At 41.3% G+C, this 18,492-nt stretch overlaps 1 protein-coding gene across 1 annotated transcript in view; it reads right to left on the bottom strand.

Annotated features, from left to right (window-relative positions):
* LOC126356262 (aspartate aminotransferase, cytoplasmic) overlaps nt 1–16,451 on the bottom strand; it is a 90,333-nt gene extending 73,882 nt beyond the window's left edge. The window contains exons 1-3 of the mRNA XM_050007103.1: nt 15,968–16,451; nt 9,193–9,374; nt 8,990–9,098 (exon numbers count right to left, since the gene is read on the bottom strand). Coding sequence (XP_049863060.1) covers nt 8,990–9,098; nt 9,193–9,374; nt 15,968–16,166 — 490 coding nt within the window. The 5' untranslated portion in view covers nt 16,167–16,451. The remainder of the gene's footprint in view (nt 1–8,989; nt 9,099–9,192; nt 9,375–15,967) is intronic.
* Between the last annotated feature and the right edge of the window lie 2,041 nt (nt 16,452–18,492).

The following is an 18,492-nucleotide window of genomic DNA, read 5'->3' as shown; positions in this document are numbered from 1 at the left end:
TGAAATTTAACTGGGAGAAAGTATTACAAGTTTCCAAAAATTTTAACAGGTAAGCCTCACCGTGACTCCATATGAAAAATATGTTATCAATTTATCTAAATAAAAGCAGGTGCTGAAGTCTAATGTTGATGAAATGATTGGCATACAGTAGGAAGGAGCTATCCTGGTTCCCATGGCTGTGCCCCTGACCTGTTTGCATGTCTGCCCCTCAATAGTAAAGCAATTTTTGAGAAGTATAAAGCCGATGAAAGTGAGCAGGAAGGATGTCATAAGATTGTAATGGGGAGGGCAGTGATTGAGGAAATGTTCAGCAGCAGACAGACCACGTACATAGGGGAATTTGGTATAATGGAAGGTGGCATTCATGGTGACAAGCGAGGTGTATGATAAAGAGTGCAACATGCACAGATTTCACACAATCGAGAAAACTATTAACCTATAGTAGAATGGATGACAACATACTTTTGTACAGATTATTATAAAAATCTTGAGCCAGATGCACACAAAATCTTTCCATTAAATTCCCAAACGACAAGAGTAATGTGCAGGCACGCCAAAAATAGATGCTAAAAAAGTTCATAATTTATATTTGTGTAATGAAATGAATGAGCTTTAGTAGTGTTGTGATTCCTCACATTTTCTATTTTATTCAGTATTATTTGGTTACAGACATCAATGGTCTCAATCTAAGAACAGGCTGTAACCATGTTTGTCCACTTTCTGTTGGCATGCCAGGTAGTAATTATGGCCAATATATTTGCAATCACACTGCCTAATCTTTGCGTTCTGTAAACGCAAAGTGTTGCACTATAATAGTAAATTTTAAGATTAGTTGCGCTGGCTCCAGACTTTGGATTGAACACCACTGCATTTTAATAATGTCCCAAAAGTTTGTCATTCAGTTTAACTTCCTTTTATAATTTTTAAAATAAATAATTTTCTTTAATATTTATGCTGATGCTTCCTTAGCTGTGCTCTCATAAAGGTACTTGCAGTTTTGTGACAATAGAATGTGTTTATCGTAAATATAATGTATAGCATATCTTAACTACGTTTTGCCAGGAAAAAATCATCAATAAGTTTTTCTTACAGAACTTTTATATTTGGGATCGTGGTTGGATTTAAATTACGTATTTAACTCTTAATGGCATAAACTATGCTCTGCAGTGATGCCTGTAGTATCTATCAGTTCATATCATGCATTGGCTGTTGACAGTTAGTCTTGTGGCACCCTAGTAGGCAATTTTAGGATTTACTTTTGATGTCCCAATACATCATTCATATGCAGCACATCTGGGGATTTAATGGAAAGATTTTGTGTCTAGCACAAGATTTTTATAATAACCTGTGTGAAGGTATGTTGTCACTGATTCCTCTATGGGTTAGTCTGGCATTATTTGTTAAACAGTTTGTAGCACCTTTTGCAATGTTATTACAGATCTGATGGTGGTAACATAGTTTACCGAAACCAGCTATCCCAAATACAGTGTTATATTGCGATCTTGGCTAAGAAGTTTTCCTTCTACTGAGAAAATAAATACAGATTACCCCTCATATTCAGTGTGAGTAAACTAAAAACTAACCACATTCATTTGAACATTACCTACAATACAGGGCAGATCTCTCAGCAAACCTGCCGCGGACCGCCGGTCACAAAATAAAACACAGTACGCCAGAAGCACCACACATTGGAGGGTCCTCTCTCTGAAGCAAGAAACCATGCGTCATAGGGCTGTAGCCTATGTGAAGACGAGTGAGGAGGACCTCATCCCAGCAGCACAGCTTGAAGAAGGTATGCCACAGACATGTTGTGGGGTTTACTAGATGGAGCTTATTGTCTGTCACTTCCAGCCATTCATCCTCCCCCTGAAGCAACTCTTGAGCTCAACAGCGAGGCTATAGCAAGTAGGGGGATGGCATTCTGAAACAGCTGAGGATCACGACATGCCTCCTTGGCTGCTAAATCCACCATTTTGTTCCCTGCAATACCTGTGAGCCCTGGAACCCAACAAAAAAACAACTCCTTCCCCAGTCATTGTAGTTTGAAGACGGTGTCCTAGATATTTTGGACTACTTCATGTGCTAGGTACAAGTGATGGAGAGAAAGCTTATTCCCGTGAAGGTAGGACCCAATGGTGATGCCAAGGGGACACTACCACTTGTCAAACAGCAACACAGATGTCATAAGAGGGAATATAGGTACTCGCAGGCTGAGGTACGTGGACTGCAGCCTTGGCAGCAGCAGCAGCAGCAGCAGCAGCAGCAGCAGCAGCAGCCTCGTTTCCTGGCAGACCAACATGACCAGAAACCCACAGAAACATCACACTAGCTCCACAAAGAGTGAGCAAGTGACAGTCTTCCTGCACCTGCTGCACTAAGGGACGAGCAGTGTACAGCATACATACTATCTGAAGGCCACTGAGTGAGTCTGAGCAGAGGACACAATTGAAAAGCCTGTGTCACCAAATGTACTCCGTAGCCTGATTCAGGGCAAAGAGCTCACTTATAAATACAGAGGAGCGTGCCAGAAGCCGACATCAAAAGACATGGGTGCCAATGATGAAGGCACACCGAACCCCACAGTCAGTTCAAGAGCCATCAGTGTATACAAAGGTACTATTGCAAAGTTTGATGCAAAGGTTGTGAAACCTTAGGCGATAGACCAAGGCTAAAGTAGTGTCCTTAGGAAGCGAACGAAGGCCTAGGTTAACATGGGCTGCTTGACTAAGCCAACATGGTGAAGGGTTCACACCCACTGGGAAAGTTGCAGGTAGTGTGAAGTTAAGCCACCTTAGCAAGTGCCAAAATCAGACCCCAGGAGGTGCCAGAGAAGAGGGATGAGCCCCATACTGACAATCAAAGGAATCATCAAAGAAGGAGGCATACGAGGAGTGGCCACACAGGGCAGGCAAACAGCATGCATAGCTGCCGAGTAGAAAGTCAGGGCAGTAGGACAATGGTAACTTAGCAGCTTCAGCATACGGACACTACCGGGCTAGTGTAAAAGGCACCCGTGGCCAAACTGATGCCACAATGGTGGATAGTGTTGAGACGGCGTAAGAGGGATGAGCGTGCAGCGCATAAACAAAGAACCCATAGTCAAACGGACAAGGGATCGGTACAAATGGAGGAGGGTATTTCAATCAGCACCCAAGGAAGTACCATTGAGGACACACAAGACATTGAAGAACTGTGTACAGCAGGCTGGAGGTAAGATACATGGGAGGACCAGGAGTGTTTCCTATCAAACATCAGCCCCAGAAATTTCATAGTTTCAATGAAAGGAAGGGTAACAGGCCCCAAATGTAAAGATGGTGGGAGAAACTATTTGCGCCGCCAAAAATTCACACAGATGATTTTGTCAGTGGCAAAGCGAAAGCCTTTGTTCAGGAGTGAAGACAATCAAGACAGCACTGAAGATGCCGCTCAGTGAGACATGTCCGTGTAGAACTGCAATTGTTAGCAAAATCGTCCACAAGAAGCCAGCCAGAGCTGCCAGATGGGAGACAGACCATTATAGGGTTAAAGGCAATAGCAAATAGGACAACGCTCAGGACGGAATCCTGAGGCACACGATTTTCCTGGATAAAGGTGTCCGACAAGGCATAAACCACGTGCACCTTGAAAACTCAGTCTTGTAAAAATGCCCGAAGAAAACAGGGCAGGCGCTCGCGGAAGCTTCATGTGTAAAGAGTACAGACTATACCTGGGTGTCGACAAGACGTTCAAGTGTGGTTGAAACGACGACACCGGTAGCAGCGCATCGGGTTTGGAATGTTCAGCTGAACGGTGATAATTTCATAACCTGCTTTGAGCTTGGACAGAAGCACCACTCTATCAAAGGTGAAAAAGAGTGCGGGTACGCACTAAGGAGGAATCTACCTTTTTCATTACACGATGGCCAGCAGTGATGCCCTGATCAGAGAGATAAGATTGGATTTCAGCCTCGGTTAGACCATTGAGCAGCATAGTGTAAATTACACTATGGGAAGAATTCAAAGTTCTATGCGCCTCGACACGAACAGGGTAACCACGGAGAAGCGAGGCACCAAGCAGCGGTTGTGCTTGAGAATCAGAAGTGGTCTCCAAAAGCAAAATGTCATTCTGTAAACGAGAGCAGGATTTCAGTGCCCACAACTGCATCTACACCTTTCTGAATAATAAACCCATTTTCCATGGGCAAAGGACTGACCGTCTGGAGTATGTGAGACCATGAGGAATCGTGGTGCAGCAGGATCTTTGAATCATTAGCCTCATTACGTTTATGTTTTGTAGATATTGAGGGGGAAATGGATTGACTCATCGCAAGGAAATTCCCACCAATTGCCAGCATCTCCGATGGTGCACTGCTTCCAACTGGGGGCCCTCTTCACACAGGGGCACACCCACCTTAGGTGATTGTTCACACATCATGTCACGCCTCCTGAACAAACTGACAGGTTGACCTATCGGCAATTTGGGAAGGTTACAGCTCAGGCAATCACCCCTCCCTGGTACAGCTCAGGCAATCCTGAGGGAAGGGAAAAAGAATAGCAAGAGGATAGACATGCAGCACAGAAGAGAAAAAAAAAAAAACACTGCAAAGGCTGTGGCCCCGTGGTAAACACGCACAAACTGGCCAAAGAGTGGCAAGCCTCCTGGGGGGCTTAGCCTTGATGACAACTTCCACTCTCGCATGTGTAAGTTCAATCAGGTGCTGGAAAGTTATTTGGGGAATTGCAGATCTTTCTTCATGGAGTGCTGCACAGAGCAGAGGTATCGATGTCAGTCGGTGAGGCCTGGCACAAAGTTGCCATTCCAAAACATTCCAAAGATGTTCTATAGCATTCAGGTCAAGACACTATGCAAGCCAGTCCATTACAGGGATGTTATTGTAGTGTAACCACTCCGCCACAGACCGTACATTATGAATAGGAGCTCAATCATGTTGAAAGATGCAATCGCCATCTCCGAATTACTCTTCAACAGTGGAAAGCAAGAAGGTGCTTAAAACATAAATGTAGGTCTGTGCTGTGATAATGCCACACAAAACAAGGGGTGCAAGCCCCTCCATGAAAAACACGATCACACTATAATACCACTGCCTCCGAATTTTGCTGCTGGCACTACACACACTGGCAGAGGACATTCGCCATACGCGCACCCTGTCTTTGGATCGCCACTTTGTGTACCGTGGTTCACCACTCCATACAATGTTTTTCTACTGTTCAATCATCCAATGTTTACACTCCTTACAGCAAGTGAAGTGTCATTTGGCATTTACCAGCATGATGTGTGACTTATTAGCAGCCACTCAACCATGTGATCCAATTCACCTCCCGCCTAACTGTCACAGTACTTGCAGTGGATCCTGATGCACTTTAGAATTCCTGTGTGATGGTCTGGATAGATGTCTGCCTATTACACATTACGACCCTCTTCAACTGCCAGCAGTCTGTCAGTCAACAGACAATGTCGGCCTGTACGCTTTCATGCTGTACGTATCACTTCACATTTCCACTTCACTGTCACATCAGAAACATTGGATCTAGGGATGTTTAGGAGTATGGAAATCTCACTTACGGACGTATGACCCAAGTGACACCCAATCACTGAACCACGTTCAAAGTCCACGAGTTCTGCTCTCTCACGGTTTCTAATGACTACTGAGGTCATTCATATGGAGTACCTGGTGAAAGGTGGCAGCACAATGCACCCAATATAAGAAACGTGTTTTTGGGGAGCCCAGATATTGTTGATCATATAGTGTATTTCTGCATCTAAGACAGTACAGTCTTGAGGCAGTCAGACCTTAAGGACACAATTCTGGGTAACAGAGCAACCAATTGAAGGCCCCTCACTAGACCCATCCGTAAAGACAGCTACATAGTAGTAGCTCACATAAAATGACATAATGTCACATGAAAAACAGAAGCAGAAGTGCAGTCTTTCCTATACTGCAGAAAATCTAAAAATACGCTACACCTCTGTAGTCACTGGGACGAAAGACAGCTAAAACCAAGCATCTGGGGTTGCACATGGTCCACACCAAATGAATCTGGATCCCAAATGGCATTGTGGCTCATGGACAGTTGGAGAAAGGTGTTCCAGAGGCGAAAGGGCAACAGTGCAAATCCAGGTGAAGTCATAGCTGCAAGGAACTTACACACCTGATGCACCAAAGAGTTCTGGCTTTCACATCAACTATGACAATTTGGAGTCAGAAATGAGGCCCAGAAACTTCACTGAGTCTCAATTGTAGGATCATGTCCCTCATATTCAAGTCGGGTAAATTAAAAGTATGAGAGGAGAACACACACACACACACACACACACACACACACACACACACACACACACACACACACACACACACACACACGTGATGTCAGTCATACGACCACACCACCGCCTGAGAGATCTATCTGCCAGATGCGATTATCTCGATAAACTTAACAGAAGAACGGCTGTGTTAGCCAAAGAGTACACAGCCAGTCACAGTACTTACACTTGCCGTAAGGCAGCCACTTCATGTGCAGCAGAGAGTAGTGCAGTTGCGCCAGTCTACAGCCCGTAGCAACGCTCAGTGGTCAGCCACCGCCAATGTTAGGCATCGTCTGCAGCTCAGTCATTGCTGACACCAAGTCCTTGTAGCTCCATTCCAAGTTAGTCTTCAAATTCACCGGATTCGACATTCAAGATTACGAGAGATTAATTCGTCACTGCAAGATTTGTGACTTGTAAATTACGTCATTCTACAAATGTTTAGTCTAGTCGCGTCTTCTAGAATTGTCAACCAACTGATCATGGACTACAGCAAAGTTAAGTAATAAATACTTTCTCATTTTGTACTCCTGCTAATTAACTGTGTTTTCCTGTTGTAGCTACCAAGCTGTCTTGGTATAGTAGAAACCATGTTTCCACCTCCTTGGCTACCTCATACTTGCCACCTCATGTTGATGGACTCAATTATGGTGCAAGATCCAGAGCCATCAACACACACACCTGCAGAAAACTGAAAATGCATGCATTGGGTTAGGAAAATAAGGCCACATGCTGAAGCGGATGAAATAGCCTTAATGTGCTCTGCAAGTTTCATGCTGGTGAAAGTTAGTACAAGGGAGTCCAATTTCACAAGGTCGCCATCCACCCATTTTATTAGGTTCTGTGCATCATGACACCTTCCTGAGACCACTCAGCTTTCAGTTATTTTCAGGGAATGTCAAACAGATCCCAGCAAGTCAATATCTTTGCTATAGTTCAAGGTGCTGTGCAGTTCACTTTCTATTGCATACTCCCCAGCCACTGAGTTTCCTGGATGTTCTTCACTTGTTGGGAATTGGATGTTTCTAGCAACAGGGTCCCATTTCACAAGCACTTGATAGTTTTTAAACTTCCAGTGATTTCCTCTAAACCTCTTTGTATATAGAAGGATGAAATTTCTCAGAGTTTCCCTCTTTCCATTTAATTATAAGAAACACATTTTGGCCACCAGCATGTGTTCTGTTACTCGATACTGAAAACATCTGCGTAATCACAAGGTCTAAAGGCTTGCCTACACAAGCACTCTTGTTTGACTGTGCTTTGAAACCCACCAGCAACCACCCTTTCCACTGAGAGGAGGAAGAGAAGATTTTGAAAGATCCACACTAGCCACCGAGCAGCTAGGGAAATAGATGTCCACCTAGACATAGCCCTGCATGCCTAGGTAAACCTTGTACAACTGAGGTGCAGCAGGTTCTCCAGAGGTTGCTTGCTGACAACTATTACACCTCTACAGCCACGCATCTCATCAGCATGTGCACTCCATGTGAATGAGGTTTTTTAGTTGAGGTTCTTACCATCCCCATGATCTGGGCGGTCAAGCCAAGATCCCTGTTCCCTCTGACACAATATTCCACCACTGTGCCACACAGTGGTCAATGAAGCATGCCCAGAGCTTATGGTGACAGAAGAGTGATGGCACTTACCAGCCCCAACTCATGAACCCCTGGATCGCCAAGCCATACTCAGAAAATGAATGCTGGGCCCCTGAGAGGCTCTGTACTATCAACTGCAGATGTTACAAACTAAGGCAGATATACGTTCAGTAGGTGCTTTGAAGCCAGCAATTATGGGATGGGACACCCAGGTCAACTAGATTTGTTGGTCTTTGGAAGAAGGTAAAAAGAAGGAAAAAAAGGGGGGATAAGATATTCTATGGACTGAGGCGTTAGTCAATATGAGGGGAATGAGGTTTTAAGGATGATATGTGTATCAGTTTGTATCACGGAGGTGGTATCTTGATGGCAGATGCTGTATGCAAAAAGCTGGCATAGACCCTCCCTCACTTTGGCCAAGTACCAAAATGATAGATCCCTTGTCCACTGAAAGATAATGACTGACTCATAAGTTATTACGGAACAAAGAGACTGGAGTTCTTATGAGGACTGGTTAGGGTCATCTTATAAGGACCTGAGAAAGGGTTGTGAAGCAATGCTGGATGTTATGAATTCTCAGAAGACTTGCAAGGGGTGATTCTGAAGTAGTAATAGTGATGGTGGATCAAGTTGGGATTGTGACTGGAAATGTTCAAGGCAGATGTCAATATCTGGTTTCCTGTTTGAAAGGTTTTGGGGTTGCAAAGTGATATTTCCAGTTGACATTACACGTGAAGGAAAGTAGGTCCTTTACCAAAGCAGCATGATTGAATGCAGGTCTAGAGCTGAAAGTGAAACCCTTGGATAATACAGATAATTCAGGAGGGGGAGAGGGCCTTGGGTAAGAGGCTGAGAACACTGTATTGTTGTGGCTGGCTTTTGTGACCATCAGTTACCATTGTGAGTTGTTTCTACTGAGGACTGACAACATTTCTTCACATTATAGAGAAAGTTACATTATATTAATTTCAATCAATGTTGTTTTAAATGGAAAACCACAGCAGGATTCAGTCAGTAAGAGCACAATTTATATTTCAGATGTAGTACTAAGTCTCTCTATAAAGCATAAAATTTTTCTAAATTTACATTACCCCATGTTGGTTTTGAGTAATAGAATGTGGTGTAGTGTAGGTGCCTGTTTAGAAACTCAGCACCAACTCTCAATGCGCCTGTACCACTCAATGTCTGGACGCCAAAAGCCTGAGAGCACACAACACGAAGATAAAGGACTCTGAATAAGTTAAAAATGTAAAAGTTATCATCAGGAACAACATCTGGTACAAGCTTTACTTACCCGTCCTTGAACTACAGCACTCGAGTCATGCCCAAGTAACATCTTTGTTGCTGCAGATGTGAAAGATTCCATTCCCAGCACTGGCAAGTACTCATGGTTGCTTGTGTCATCCTCTGCCATATGTTTCTCTGTTTTTCTGACAACTGGCAGCACCCATGGCTTCCCTTCATTTGTCCGGTATGCTGATAAAAGCAAATAATCATCAGTGGAGAACATCTAATTCATAAATACACTAGTAATAACAAATACTTTTTTAAAAGGTTTTTGTGATACTTAATATAAATGGGAACATTACTAGATTTGGAAAGAGTAAACAAATTACCACCATGAAACAAAAACTTTTCCGTATAAAAATAGCAGACATTCAGTATCACTAATGTTTACATTGGTGTACACATATTTTTAGTACTCAAGTATGAGTTACGAAACCAAATGAATTACCCAACATGTCACTCAAGACAAATTGTTTCTTGCATTAAAACAAATAACCAACCTGGATAAGCCTTGGCTCCAATGGCTCTGAGCACTATAAGACTTAACATCTGTGGTCATCAGTCCCCTAGAACTGAGAACTACTTAAACCTAACTAACCTAAGGATATCACAAACATCCATGCCCGAGGCAGGATTCGAACCTGCGACCGTAGCAGTCGCGAGGTTCCGGACTGAGTGCGGATAAGCCTTGGAAAGTGGTTATGGTACAATGTGAACTGAGCTTGAGTATTTTGTGCTATGTTAGAGTTTTATTAATCTTTCTCGGACTTTTCTGAAGGTGTATTATGTACTACACCCTCTTATACATGGAGTTGTATTCTTTGACAATGGCAAATAAAGCAAACATCAATAGAGTAATCTTCTTCAAACAATGACTGTACACAGCTCAATATTGAAACAACAACAACAACAACAACAACAACAACCACCCCCCGAGAAAACATCAACAAAAACAGGGTATTTTAAATCATCTTCAATTAATTTACATAAGTTTAGGGACTCCTTGTGAATCTGAAGGTCTGAATGACTCTCACACACTAATTACTATGCATGATTTCCAGTTATGTCTATGGATTTCTTAAGAACACATTCACCCCTTATGCAAGTTAGTCACAATTTTTGCAACAATATTGGAAACCTAACAATCACAAGAGAGCGATGTGTGTGCCAAAATACAGATTATTGATCAGATTTTCTACTGATTACTAAAAGCTAAGAGGAGGATGACAGGGACTTCTTAGCAAACTTTTGGAATGTATGTTGTCCATCTATTGGCAACTCTTACAATTTTGAAGTCTGCTTCCCTTTTCCAGTTACCTACATGTATTCATCATATTTTATGCCAGTTTTTGATGTTTCCCCTTTGCCTTTACCACATATCAGGTACTCCGGATCCCAAGCGATGACCAGGCACACAGTGATTGGTCTGCTCCTTGACACTACAATACAAAAACTACCTCATGGTTTTGTTTATTTTTGGAAATTAATTTTATTCATTTTTATTTATTCTCATTTGATTGTCAGTGGATCTATATGCAACTTTTTTTAGAATGTGCTAAATACAGGGTGTTGAAAAAGGTACGGCCAAACTTTCAGGAAAGATTCTTCACACACAAAGAAAGAAAATATGTTATGTGGACATGTGGCAGGAAATGCTTACTTTCCATGTTAGAGCTCATTTTATTACTTCTCTTCAAATCACATTAATCATGGAATGGAAACACACAGCAACAGAACGTACCAGCATGACTTCAAACACTTTGTTACAGGAAATGTTCAAAATGTCCTCCGTTAGCGAGGATACATGCATCCACCCTCCGTCGCATGGAATCCCTAATGCGCTGATGCAGCCCTGGAGAATGATGTATTGTATCACAGCATCCGCAATACGAGCACGAAGAGTCTCTACATTTGGTACTGGGGTTGAGTAGACAAGAACTTTCAAATGCCCCCATAAATGAAAGTCAAGAGGGTTGAGGTCAGGAGAGCGTGGAGGCCATGGACTTGGTCCGCCTCTACCAATCCATCAGTCACCGAATCCATTGCTGAGAAGCATACTTCTCTGACACTGACATTAGGGTTATCGTCAACTGCAAGAAAAATTGCCTCGTCCATTGCAGGTGTCCTCGTCATTCTAGGTCTTCCCCAGTTGCGAGTCATAGGCTGGAATGTTCCATGCTCCCTAAGACGCCTATCAATTGCTTCGAATGTCTTCCAGTCGGGACACCTTCGTTCTGGAAATCTGTCTCAACACGAACATACCGCACCACAGCTATTGCCCCATGCTAATCCATACATCAAATGGGCATCTGCCAACTCCGCATTTGTAAACATTGCACTGACTGCAAAACCACGTTCGTGATGAACACTAACCAGTTGCTGCTACGTACTGATATGCTTGATGCTAGTACTGTAGAGCAATCAATCGCATGTCAACACAAGCACCGAAGTGAACATTAACTTCCTTCAATTGGGCCAACTGGCGGTGAATCGAGGAAGTACAGTACATACTGACGAAACTAAAATTACCTCTAACATGGAAATTAAGCGTTTCCGGACACATGTCCACATAACATCTTTTCTTTGTTTATGTGTGAGGAATGTTTCCTGAAAGTTTGGCCGTACCTTTTTGTAACACCTGTATAAGTTTTTTTTTGTTTTGCCACCCGAAACTTATTCCTGTGGAGCTCCTAGCAATTTGCCAATCTTTATTCTGACAATATTTTCATTTTGTGATAACACCCACTGCTCATTTTTTTTAGGCTCCTATCACTGACAGGCTGGTAACATTGACAGCTTTGGACGCTGAATTCACTGTTTACTTTTCCCACCAAGTAGGCTTTCTAGTTCAGATCTTCTATTTTGTGACAACATGCAACACTGATGATTATAATCACCACTTTACAAAGGCTGCAGTGATTTACATGTTGCCCTCAGCCATGTTATTCAATCAGTTATTAACAGTGCACTTCCAGATAAAACTGAGCACATCTGAATATTGCCAATTTAGGCCTTTTACAGGAATAATGTATGCATATCAAGTTAAAAAGTCATATTTACTTAAAATAATGTGAGAAGGCTCACAGTTCAACTTTCTCTCTTGCAAACTCACCTTAGGCAAATTACTTGATGCTAATGATAAGATTGTTTCAACAGTGACACTACACCTAACTGTTTACCCTTGTTTCTCCTCCATATAAGCTTACACCCTGTCTCTCGTGACCCCACCAGTGATAAGATGTCTAATCAACCATTTTTCTTCACATTTCAACTGGAAAACACCCTAAACAAAAATTCCCTTTAACACAGAAGCAGTCTAGATACCAAATATCAAGTTGGATAGACTGCTGATTAATTATATGCCCCACTTTTTTCACCATTTCAGACAGACTGCAATATTGCAGCTTGGGGATGTAATACAAAATGTAAGGTTCCTTGGAACAATGCTCCTCTAGTACCACACACAGTACACTCAGTTCCTGCAACACAGTACAGTTAAGACAATTTTTAGAACAAGCTACAACAGAAGATGAAAATTTTATTATCTTCCAATAAAGATAAACTCTCAGAGCATTACAGCCAAGAAACCTTTCACAGGCAGAGTGCTGTTGTCATTAGGATCCCAACTAGTGAGGATGAACAGTTCAAAGACTTCGTGGATTTTCAATGTGCAGTGGCCTATGCCCTACATACCAGGCTAAAAAGGACAGGTTAAAACTACCAACACTAATATGGGACCAAGCTTTAATCACGTAACACACACTCACAGAGTCATCCAGCATGATTAGGTTTGATGACTGGTGATACCACTTATGTGGCAATGCCTTTCTTAAACATCCCAGCCAGTAGAAGACACGGAAATAAGTTGTCTTTGCTGATGACAGCAACATCATAGTCACTGGTAAAACATCTCACCAGTACATTTTGGTCTTAAGGTTCTGGCATCAGTTTGTAACACCCAATGTCTTGTAGTGAGATACAAGGTTACTATAAATGACTGCAGTGATTTCATAAATTCACTGCAGTTATGTTGACATATTGTCATAAAACTCACCAGTCATATAGAAAAACTCTAAAAGTTTTGTAATGTTGTAGCCACACTTCAGATTTCTGCAACAAGAGCTTAGCAGTGAGCAGTTAGGCAAGAGGGCGGCAGGTGCCAAGAAAGTGTATATTGAGCTTGAAATGATCCTGACCTAATCCAATGTATTTTGTGTGTGTGTGTGTGTGTGTGTGTGTGTGTGTAAAAGATTCAATGGTTACATCTCTTCTGCCAATAAACCTACCAGAAATGGAAGCTCATGTCAACAGTGCTTTTGAACAAATTGAAATGAACATGCCGTGCTGAATGGGGGAACACATGGTAAGAGGGATGCAGGGGGGGGGGGGGGGGGGGGGCACATGTGGAACATTTGGGATACGTCAAAAAACTTGATTGGGTTTTTCAATATGTGTGCGTGCAAAGCCCTGTGGCAATATGTCAAATAATATAGCTACAGCAAATCCACGAAATAATTTAAATCATTTATAACGATACTGTACTGTTCCTACCTGCACTTATTTCTTAGCTATGGGAATTTTTTCTGGGGATTGAAAGCACAAAACAAAGACATAACTTTTAAGAGGAAGAAAGGGCCATAAGGATAAAACTGCCAGCAGTAGTCAGACCCATCGTGAAGAACTGTTCAAATAAAACTCTGCATCCTTAATGTTCCAATCTGTTGTATATTTCAGAGAAAATGTTACTAAGTATTTCATTAATAGTTCTGAACATCCAGGTAGACTGAAGAGAGTATATGGATATGTGCATAACATGCAGCAGCATGTTTTGAGCCCAGAGTCAGTTTTCCGGACAGACAAAGGGAACCCAAGTGGCATAGCAGCATGTTCATGGTCCTTGAGTCACCAGAGGGTGTCATGGTGTGGGCAGTCAGTGTAGAGAGATGCAAAGGAACAGTGTAGAACTGTTTTTGTACAAGAACATCATACATATGGGACCAACTGAATGAGGGAGTGCAGCTGTTAAGGAGGATGGAGGTTTTTTACTGTTTGGCTACCCTGATTTAGTTTTTCCATGGTTTTCCTCTTTCATTTTAGGCCACTGCTGGGATGGGGCCTTCATCAAGGCCATGGCTGACCACCTAACTATCCTCATAACATTGACATCTCTATTTTATCTGTATGTATAAATGAGCTAGTTATTTCATTTTATTATCAAGACAAACCCAGTAACATTGTAAAATGATTACTGCACGAATGAATAAAGGAAATGAAATGACCTGCCGTTCTGTTAGAAACCCAAAATATTCATATTACAGAAGAACGCCATTCAAATTATACTGAAAAAGAAGCAAGAATAACGAAGAAATTTTATCAAGACTTTAATATTTACACACTTCCACCACTGCATATACAGATCATTGTGACTGCATAACGAAATTCTACTAAACTAGAGAACAGGGTAAACCCAATAAACAGCAAACAACTGCAGTGCATTTCACATAAACATGTAAATACTCTGGTATCAAGTTAATACACCCTCCATCAAGAGAATTACAAAATCTCAAAACTGCGACCTCTGGGGGGGGGGGGGGGGGGGGGAAATCCGATAGAAGAAGAATTCTATAGTGAGGCTGAGTATGTGTGTTGACAGTGGGCAGAAGTTCACCCTCTAAGCGGCAAGTTTTATTCATCACATTAAGAGATGCCAGAATCAGAAACTAGTGTTAGAGAGTAAACTAGAATTATAACCACTCATGTGCTCTATATGATGACAATGTGACACCAAATTGCATTTTTTCAACTCTGGGTGGTCTAAGTCATATGTTAGCCTACTGTAAATCATTAAGAATTATGTAACATTATGTAGGCCTATATAATGTGTACGCTAGTATGTGTAGAACCTACAAATTGTCTAGATTGTAAGCATAATTATGGGTGCTATGTTACAAGTACACAGCTGTACAAAAGGTAATTTATGGGACCAATAAAAATCGCAAACGCCGTTTTAATGTCAGCCAGTTTCATAATAGTTCTCAGATAACAGTAATGTGAAACGTTCACCTTACCAACACCAATCACACACAGAATATTTCGAATTCACACATGAGCCATGAAGTGGAAATAACATAAGCAGTCAGAAACATTACGTGCACCTCTGTTAACATACCGCAGAAAGGAAGATTATAAAGCTACCTATGCCGAAAATAGTTCTTGTAACTTCGTACATTGCCTCTAGTTATTGCAGTAATACTTCACGATAAGTGTTCCCTTTATTATAATGAACTCAGGAAATTTTAGAAGGGTTATCTCTTTGATACGTACTTTAACAAATATTATGCCAGTAGAAATTTTTCCCTTATGCTGTAGTGGCCACGAACTGTAGTTTTTCGTCGGTTTACTTGCGCTGTATACCCTGACAATACAGGCACCCCTGCCTCGAGTAGGCACAATTATAACAACTGAAACAATAAACTCATGTTTATGCATACGGATGGTCTCCGTAGGAAAAGCCCGTACCAAACTAGTAATAGTAACTAACAAATTCATTGCTGCTACCTTCGAAACTTCAACGAATTAATTTTTTTCATACTTAACAAAAGTGCAGGTTACAATCTCAATCACCTCTCCAGTATTCTGTTTCTATAACTGGATCATAAGTTTATTACGCCTCACTGCTGCAAGATATTTCTGTCACACATGTTCGTCTAGAAAAAGAGGCACGCACAGACTGGTGTATCTGATATTTTTCATGCCACAAGGAAACACACAACGGCACTTACCTCCTATAGTTAAATTAGCTTTATTAGGATGAGAATCATCTAAATATGCTTTATTTAATGCAAAAACTTCAATGGGAGGCCCAAGCTTTACGCCAGAAAATCTGGATGACATTCTGCTGCTGCCAGCCGACGGACCACAGTACCACACCTCCCGCACTCCTTGCTTGACTGACCTTACAACGACCTCCAACCAAAGCATTTGAGACGAAGAAAATACGTTCTGTCGTGACTATGTAAACAAGATTCCTGTCAAAACAATCATTTCTACAGACTTGCAGCGAATCGTCGTCAGAACATAGGAACCTGCATCTTAACAGTGCTCCTTTCTGTTTCCAATAATGTGAATTTTTTCACAGAATAAATATTCTATTCTATTCATTGTACAGTGCTAGTATTTTCACTTTGCTTGTCAGAGGAAACAGTGATTTAAGAGTTATCAGTCTGAGCCGAACTGTCGCGGAACAAGGAATACGGACAACGCAACAATCCATTTAAACAGTCACACAACAGAACGATCATGAAAGAGTTTATGGTGACGGCGGTCAGAAAATCTAAGTTTCTAAAACACACAGACTGCCAAGCTGTATACTTTGGAGAGAATCAAGAATTTTTATTCACCATTGATCATTTTACCATGAAATAGGCTTCGGCGTTTTAGTACAATACAGGCTTTAGTAACGCATACCGGTACACGAACATAATAAAATAATGCCAGTTAACTATAGTAGCCTATACATATTAAGCACAGCAGTAATAAAAAACACTACAGGATAATATTTAAGAACATGCGTCAATAATTTGTGGTATAAAATAATATGGTATAAACCCTTTGCACAATAAAAGGGTAGCGTACATATACAAGAAGTAATTATACAAAACATAACATAACTATACAAACATAACCATAGCTCATAATAATACAAGAAACTATAGGAAAATTTGTTAAATGCGAAATCCTCCTCAGGCATCTCAAATAATTCTTTAATATGGTAAAATGAGTGATCTGATAGCCAGCTGTACCCTATAATTTTAAAGAAAATTTAGATCCATAGATCTAACAGAGATTGGTTATTTGTGGAAAATTTTGTTTGGGTTCACTCTGTGAGAAATTCCAGTTCTTGCTAACTGGTGCCTTGGTGTATCCAAATCAGCCTGAGCTCTGGTGTTGTATTCACAAATTCACCCATCCCCTCCCCCCCCCCCCCCCACCATCCACACCAAATTCTGGATAATATTTTTTTTTTATTATAGAGCACACACACACACACACAGCTATAAATTTATAACTGTAAGTATTCTGAGCCTGAAAAAAAAAAGAGGACGACAGTGCTCCATAAGAACTGTTTTACACATTATGTGCAACCCTCCTTTTTCGATTTTTAAAATATTTTTGATGTGAGGGGAGTGTCCCCATACAATCAGACAATATGACATGTGTGACAGGAACAGTCCAGAGCATGTCACCCTAAGGTAATCCAAGCTCACTACATCCCTAAGTTTCAAATAGATATGACACACAAGATATTTTTTCACATTCCTATCTCAGCTGTTGTATTATCCATTGCATAGGATTGAACTAACTCGATCTTTGACTTTCCAGACAGACACATTATAGGGCTAGGCTATATTCATAACTCTATCATTACATATAGAGCTTTGTTGCAACCTTTCAAGATGAAAAAGGATTCAACATCTGGAGGGGACATCTTTCCTAGCTTGAATTTTTAGTTTGTTTTTTAATTTTAGTAGGACTACAGAACGGCATGACAATTTTTTCAGAGTCTACTATAATTTCTCGTCCACAAAAAAGCCTGAATATAGTCTCAACAAGCTGTCACGAGTCTAGTTTGTCCATGGACAAAAAGGTAAACTCCTGTGATGATTAACTTGGGGTGGAGGTATTTTTGTGGGATTTGAGGATATCCGATAGACGTATTACAGCCTTGTGTATGTACCATACCACTATTGAGAAAAGGGTACGGCGTCCTGCTAATTTCCACTAGACTCTGCACCGACTTTCTACCTGGTACTTTTCTACAGTTCGATAATGTCTGTATGACCAAGAGAGGGATGATACGTTGTGGGCTCTGTGTAACAATGTTCTGAAAAGATTTACAATCTCTTTGGTTGTAGGGCACGCTAGAAGTGCAACTGCTCCAGGGAACGGCGTATTTTCCCATAAACAGAGTGACAACCAAATAAATTTAAACTGCTTAGTGACTGCTAAATCTACAGATTTCCCTGTGTGCTCTTAATGACAAATCTGTGCCTGTGTAGAATCACAATAATTTCTAGAAGTACATCAGAAATATTAAATGAACGAGAAGTGGGTTGTTGGTAGCCCTGCGCCTGCTATACGGACGTCTGAGTCACAGCTCTCGTACAAAATGAGTAATTTAAGTAGCAATAAACTGGTTTTAAGACTTCAGACCAATTTATTACCTTAATTATAGTGCTCTTCAAGCGTACCATTAAAGGTTTTTGTCTTACTCGCATATTTTCACAGTAATCACGTAAAGTTCGTT

This window comes from Schistocerca gregaria, chromosome 3, assembly GCF_023897955.1.
Source record: "Schistocerca gregaria isolate iqSchGreg1 chromosome 3, iqSchGreg1.2, whole genome shotgun sequence".
NCBI lineage: Eukaryota > Metazoa > Arthropoda > Insecta > Orthoptera > Acrididae > Schistocerca > Schistocerca gregaria.
Note: the sequence above shows the minus strand (reverse complement) of the source record. Positions and strands in the feature narration are given on the sequence as shown.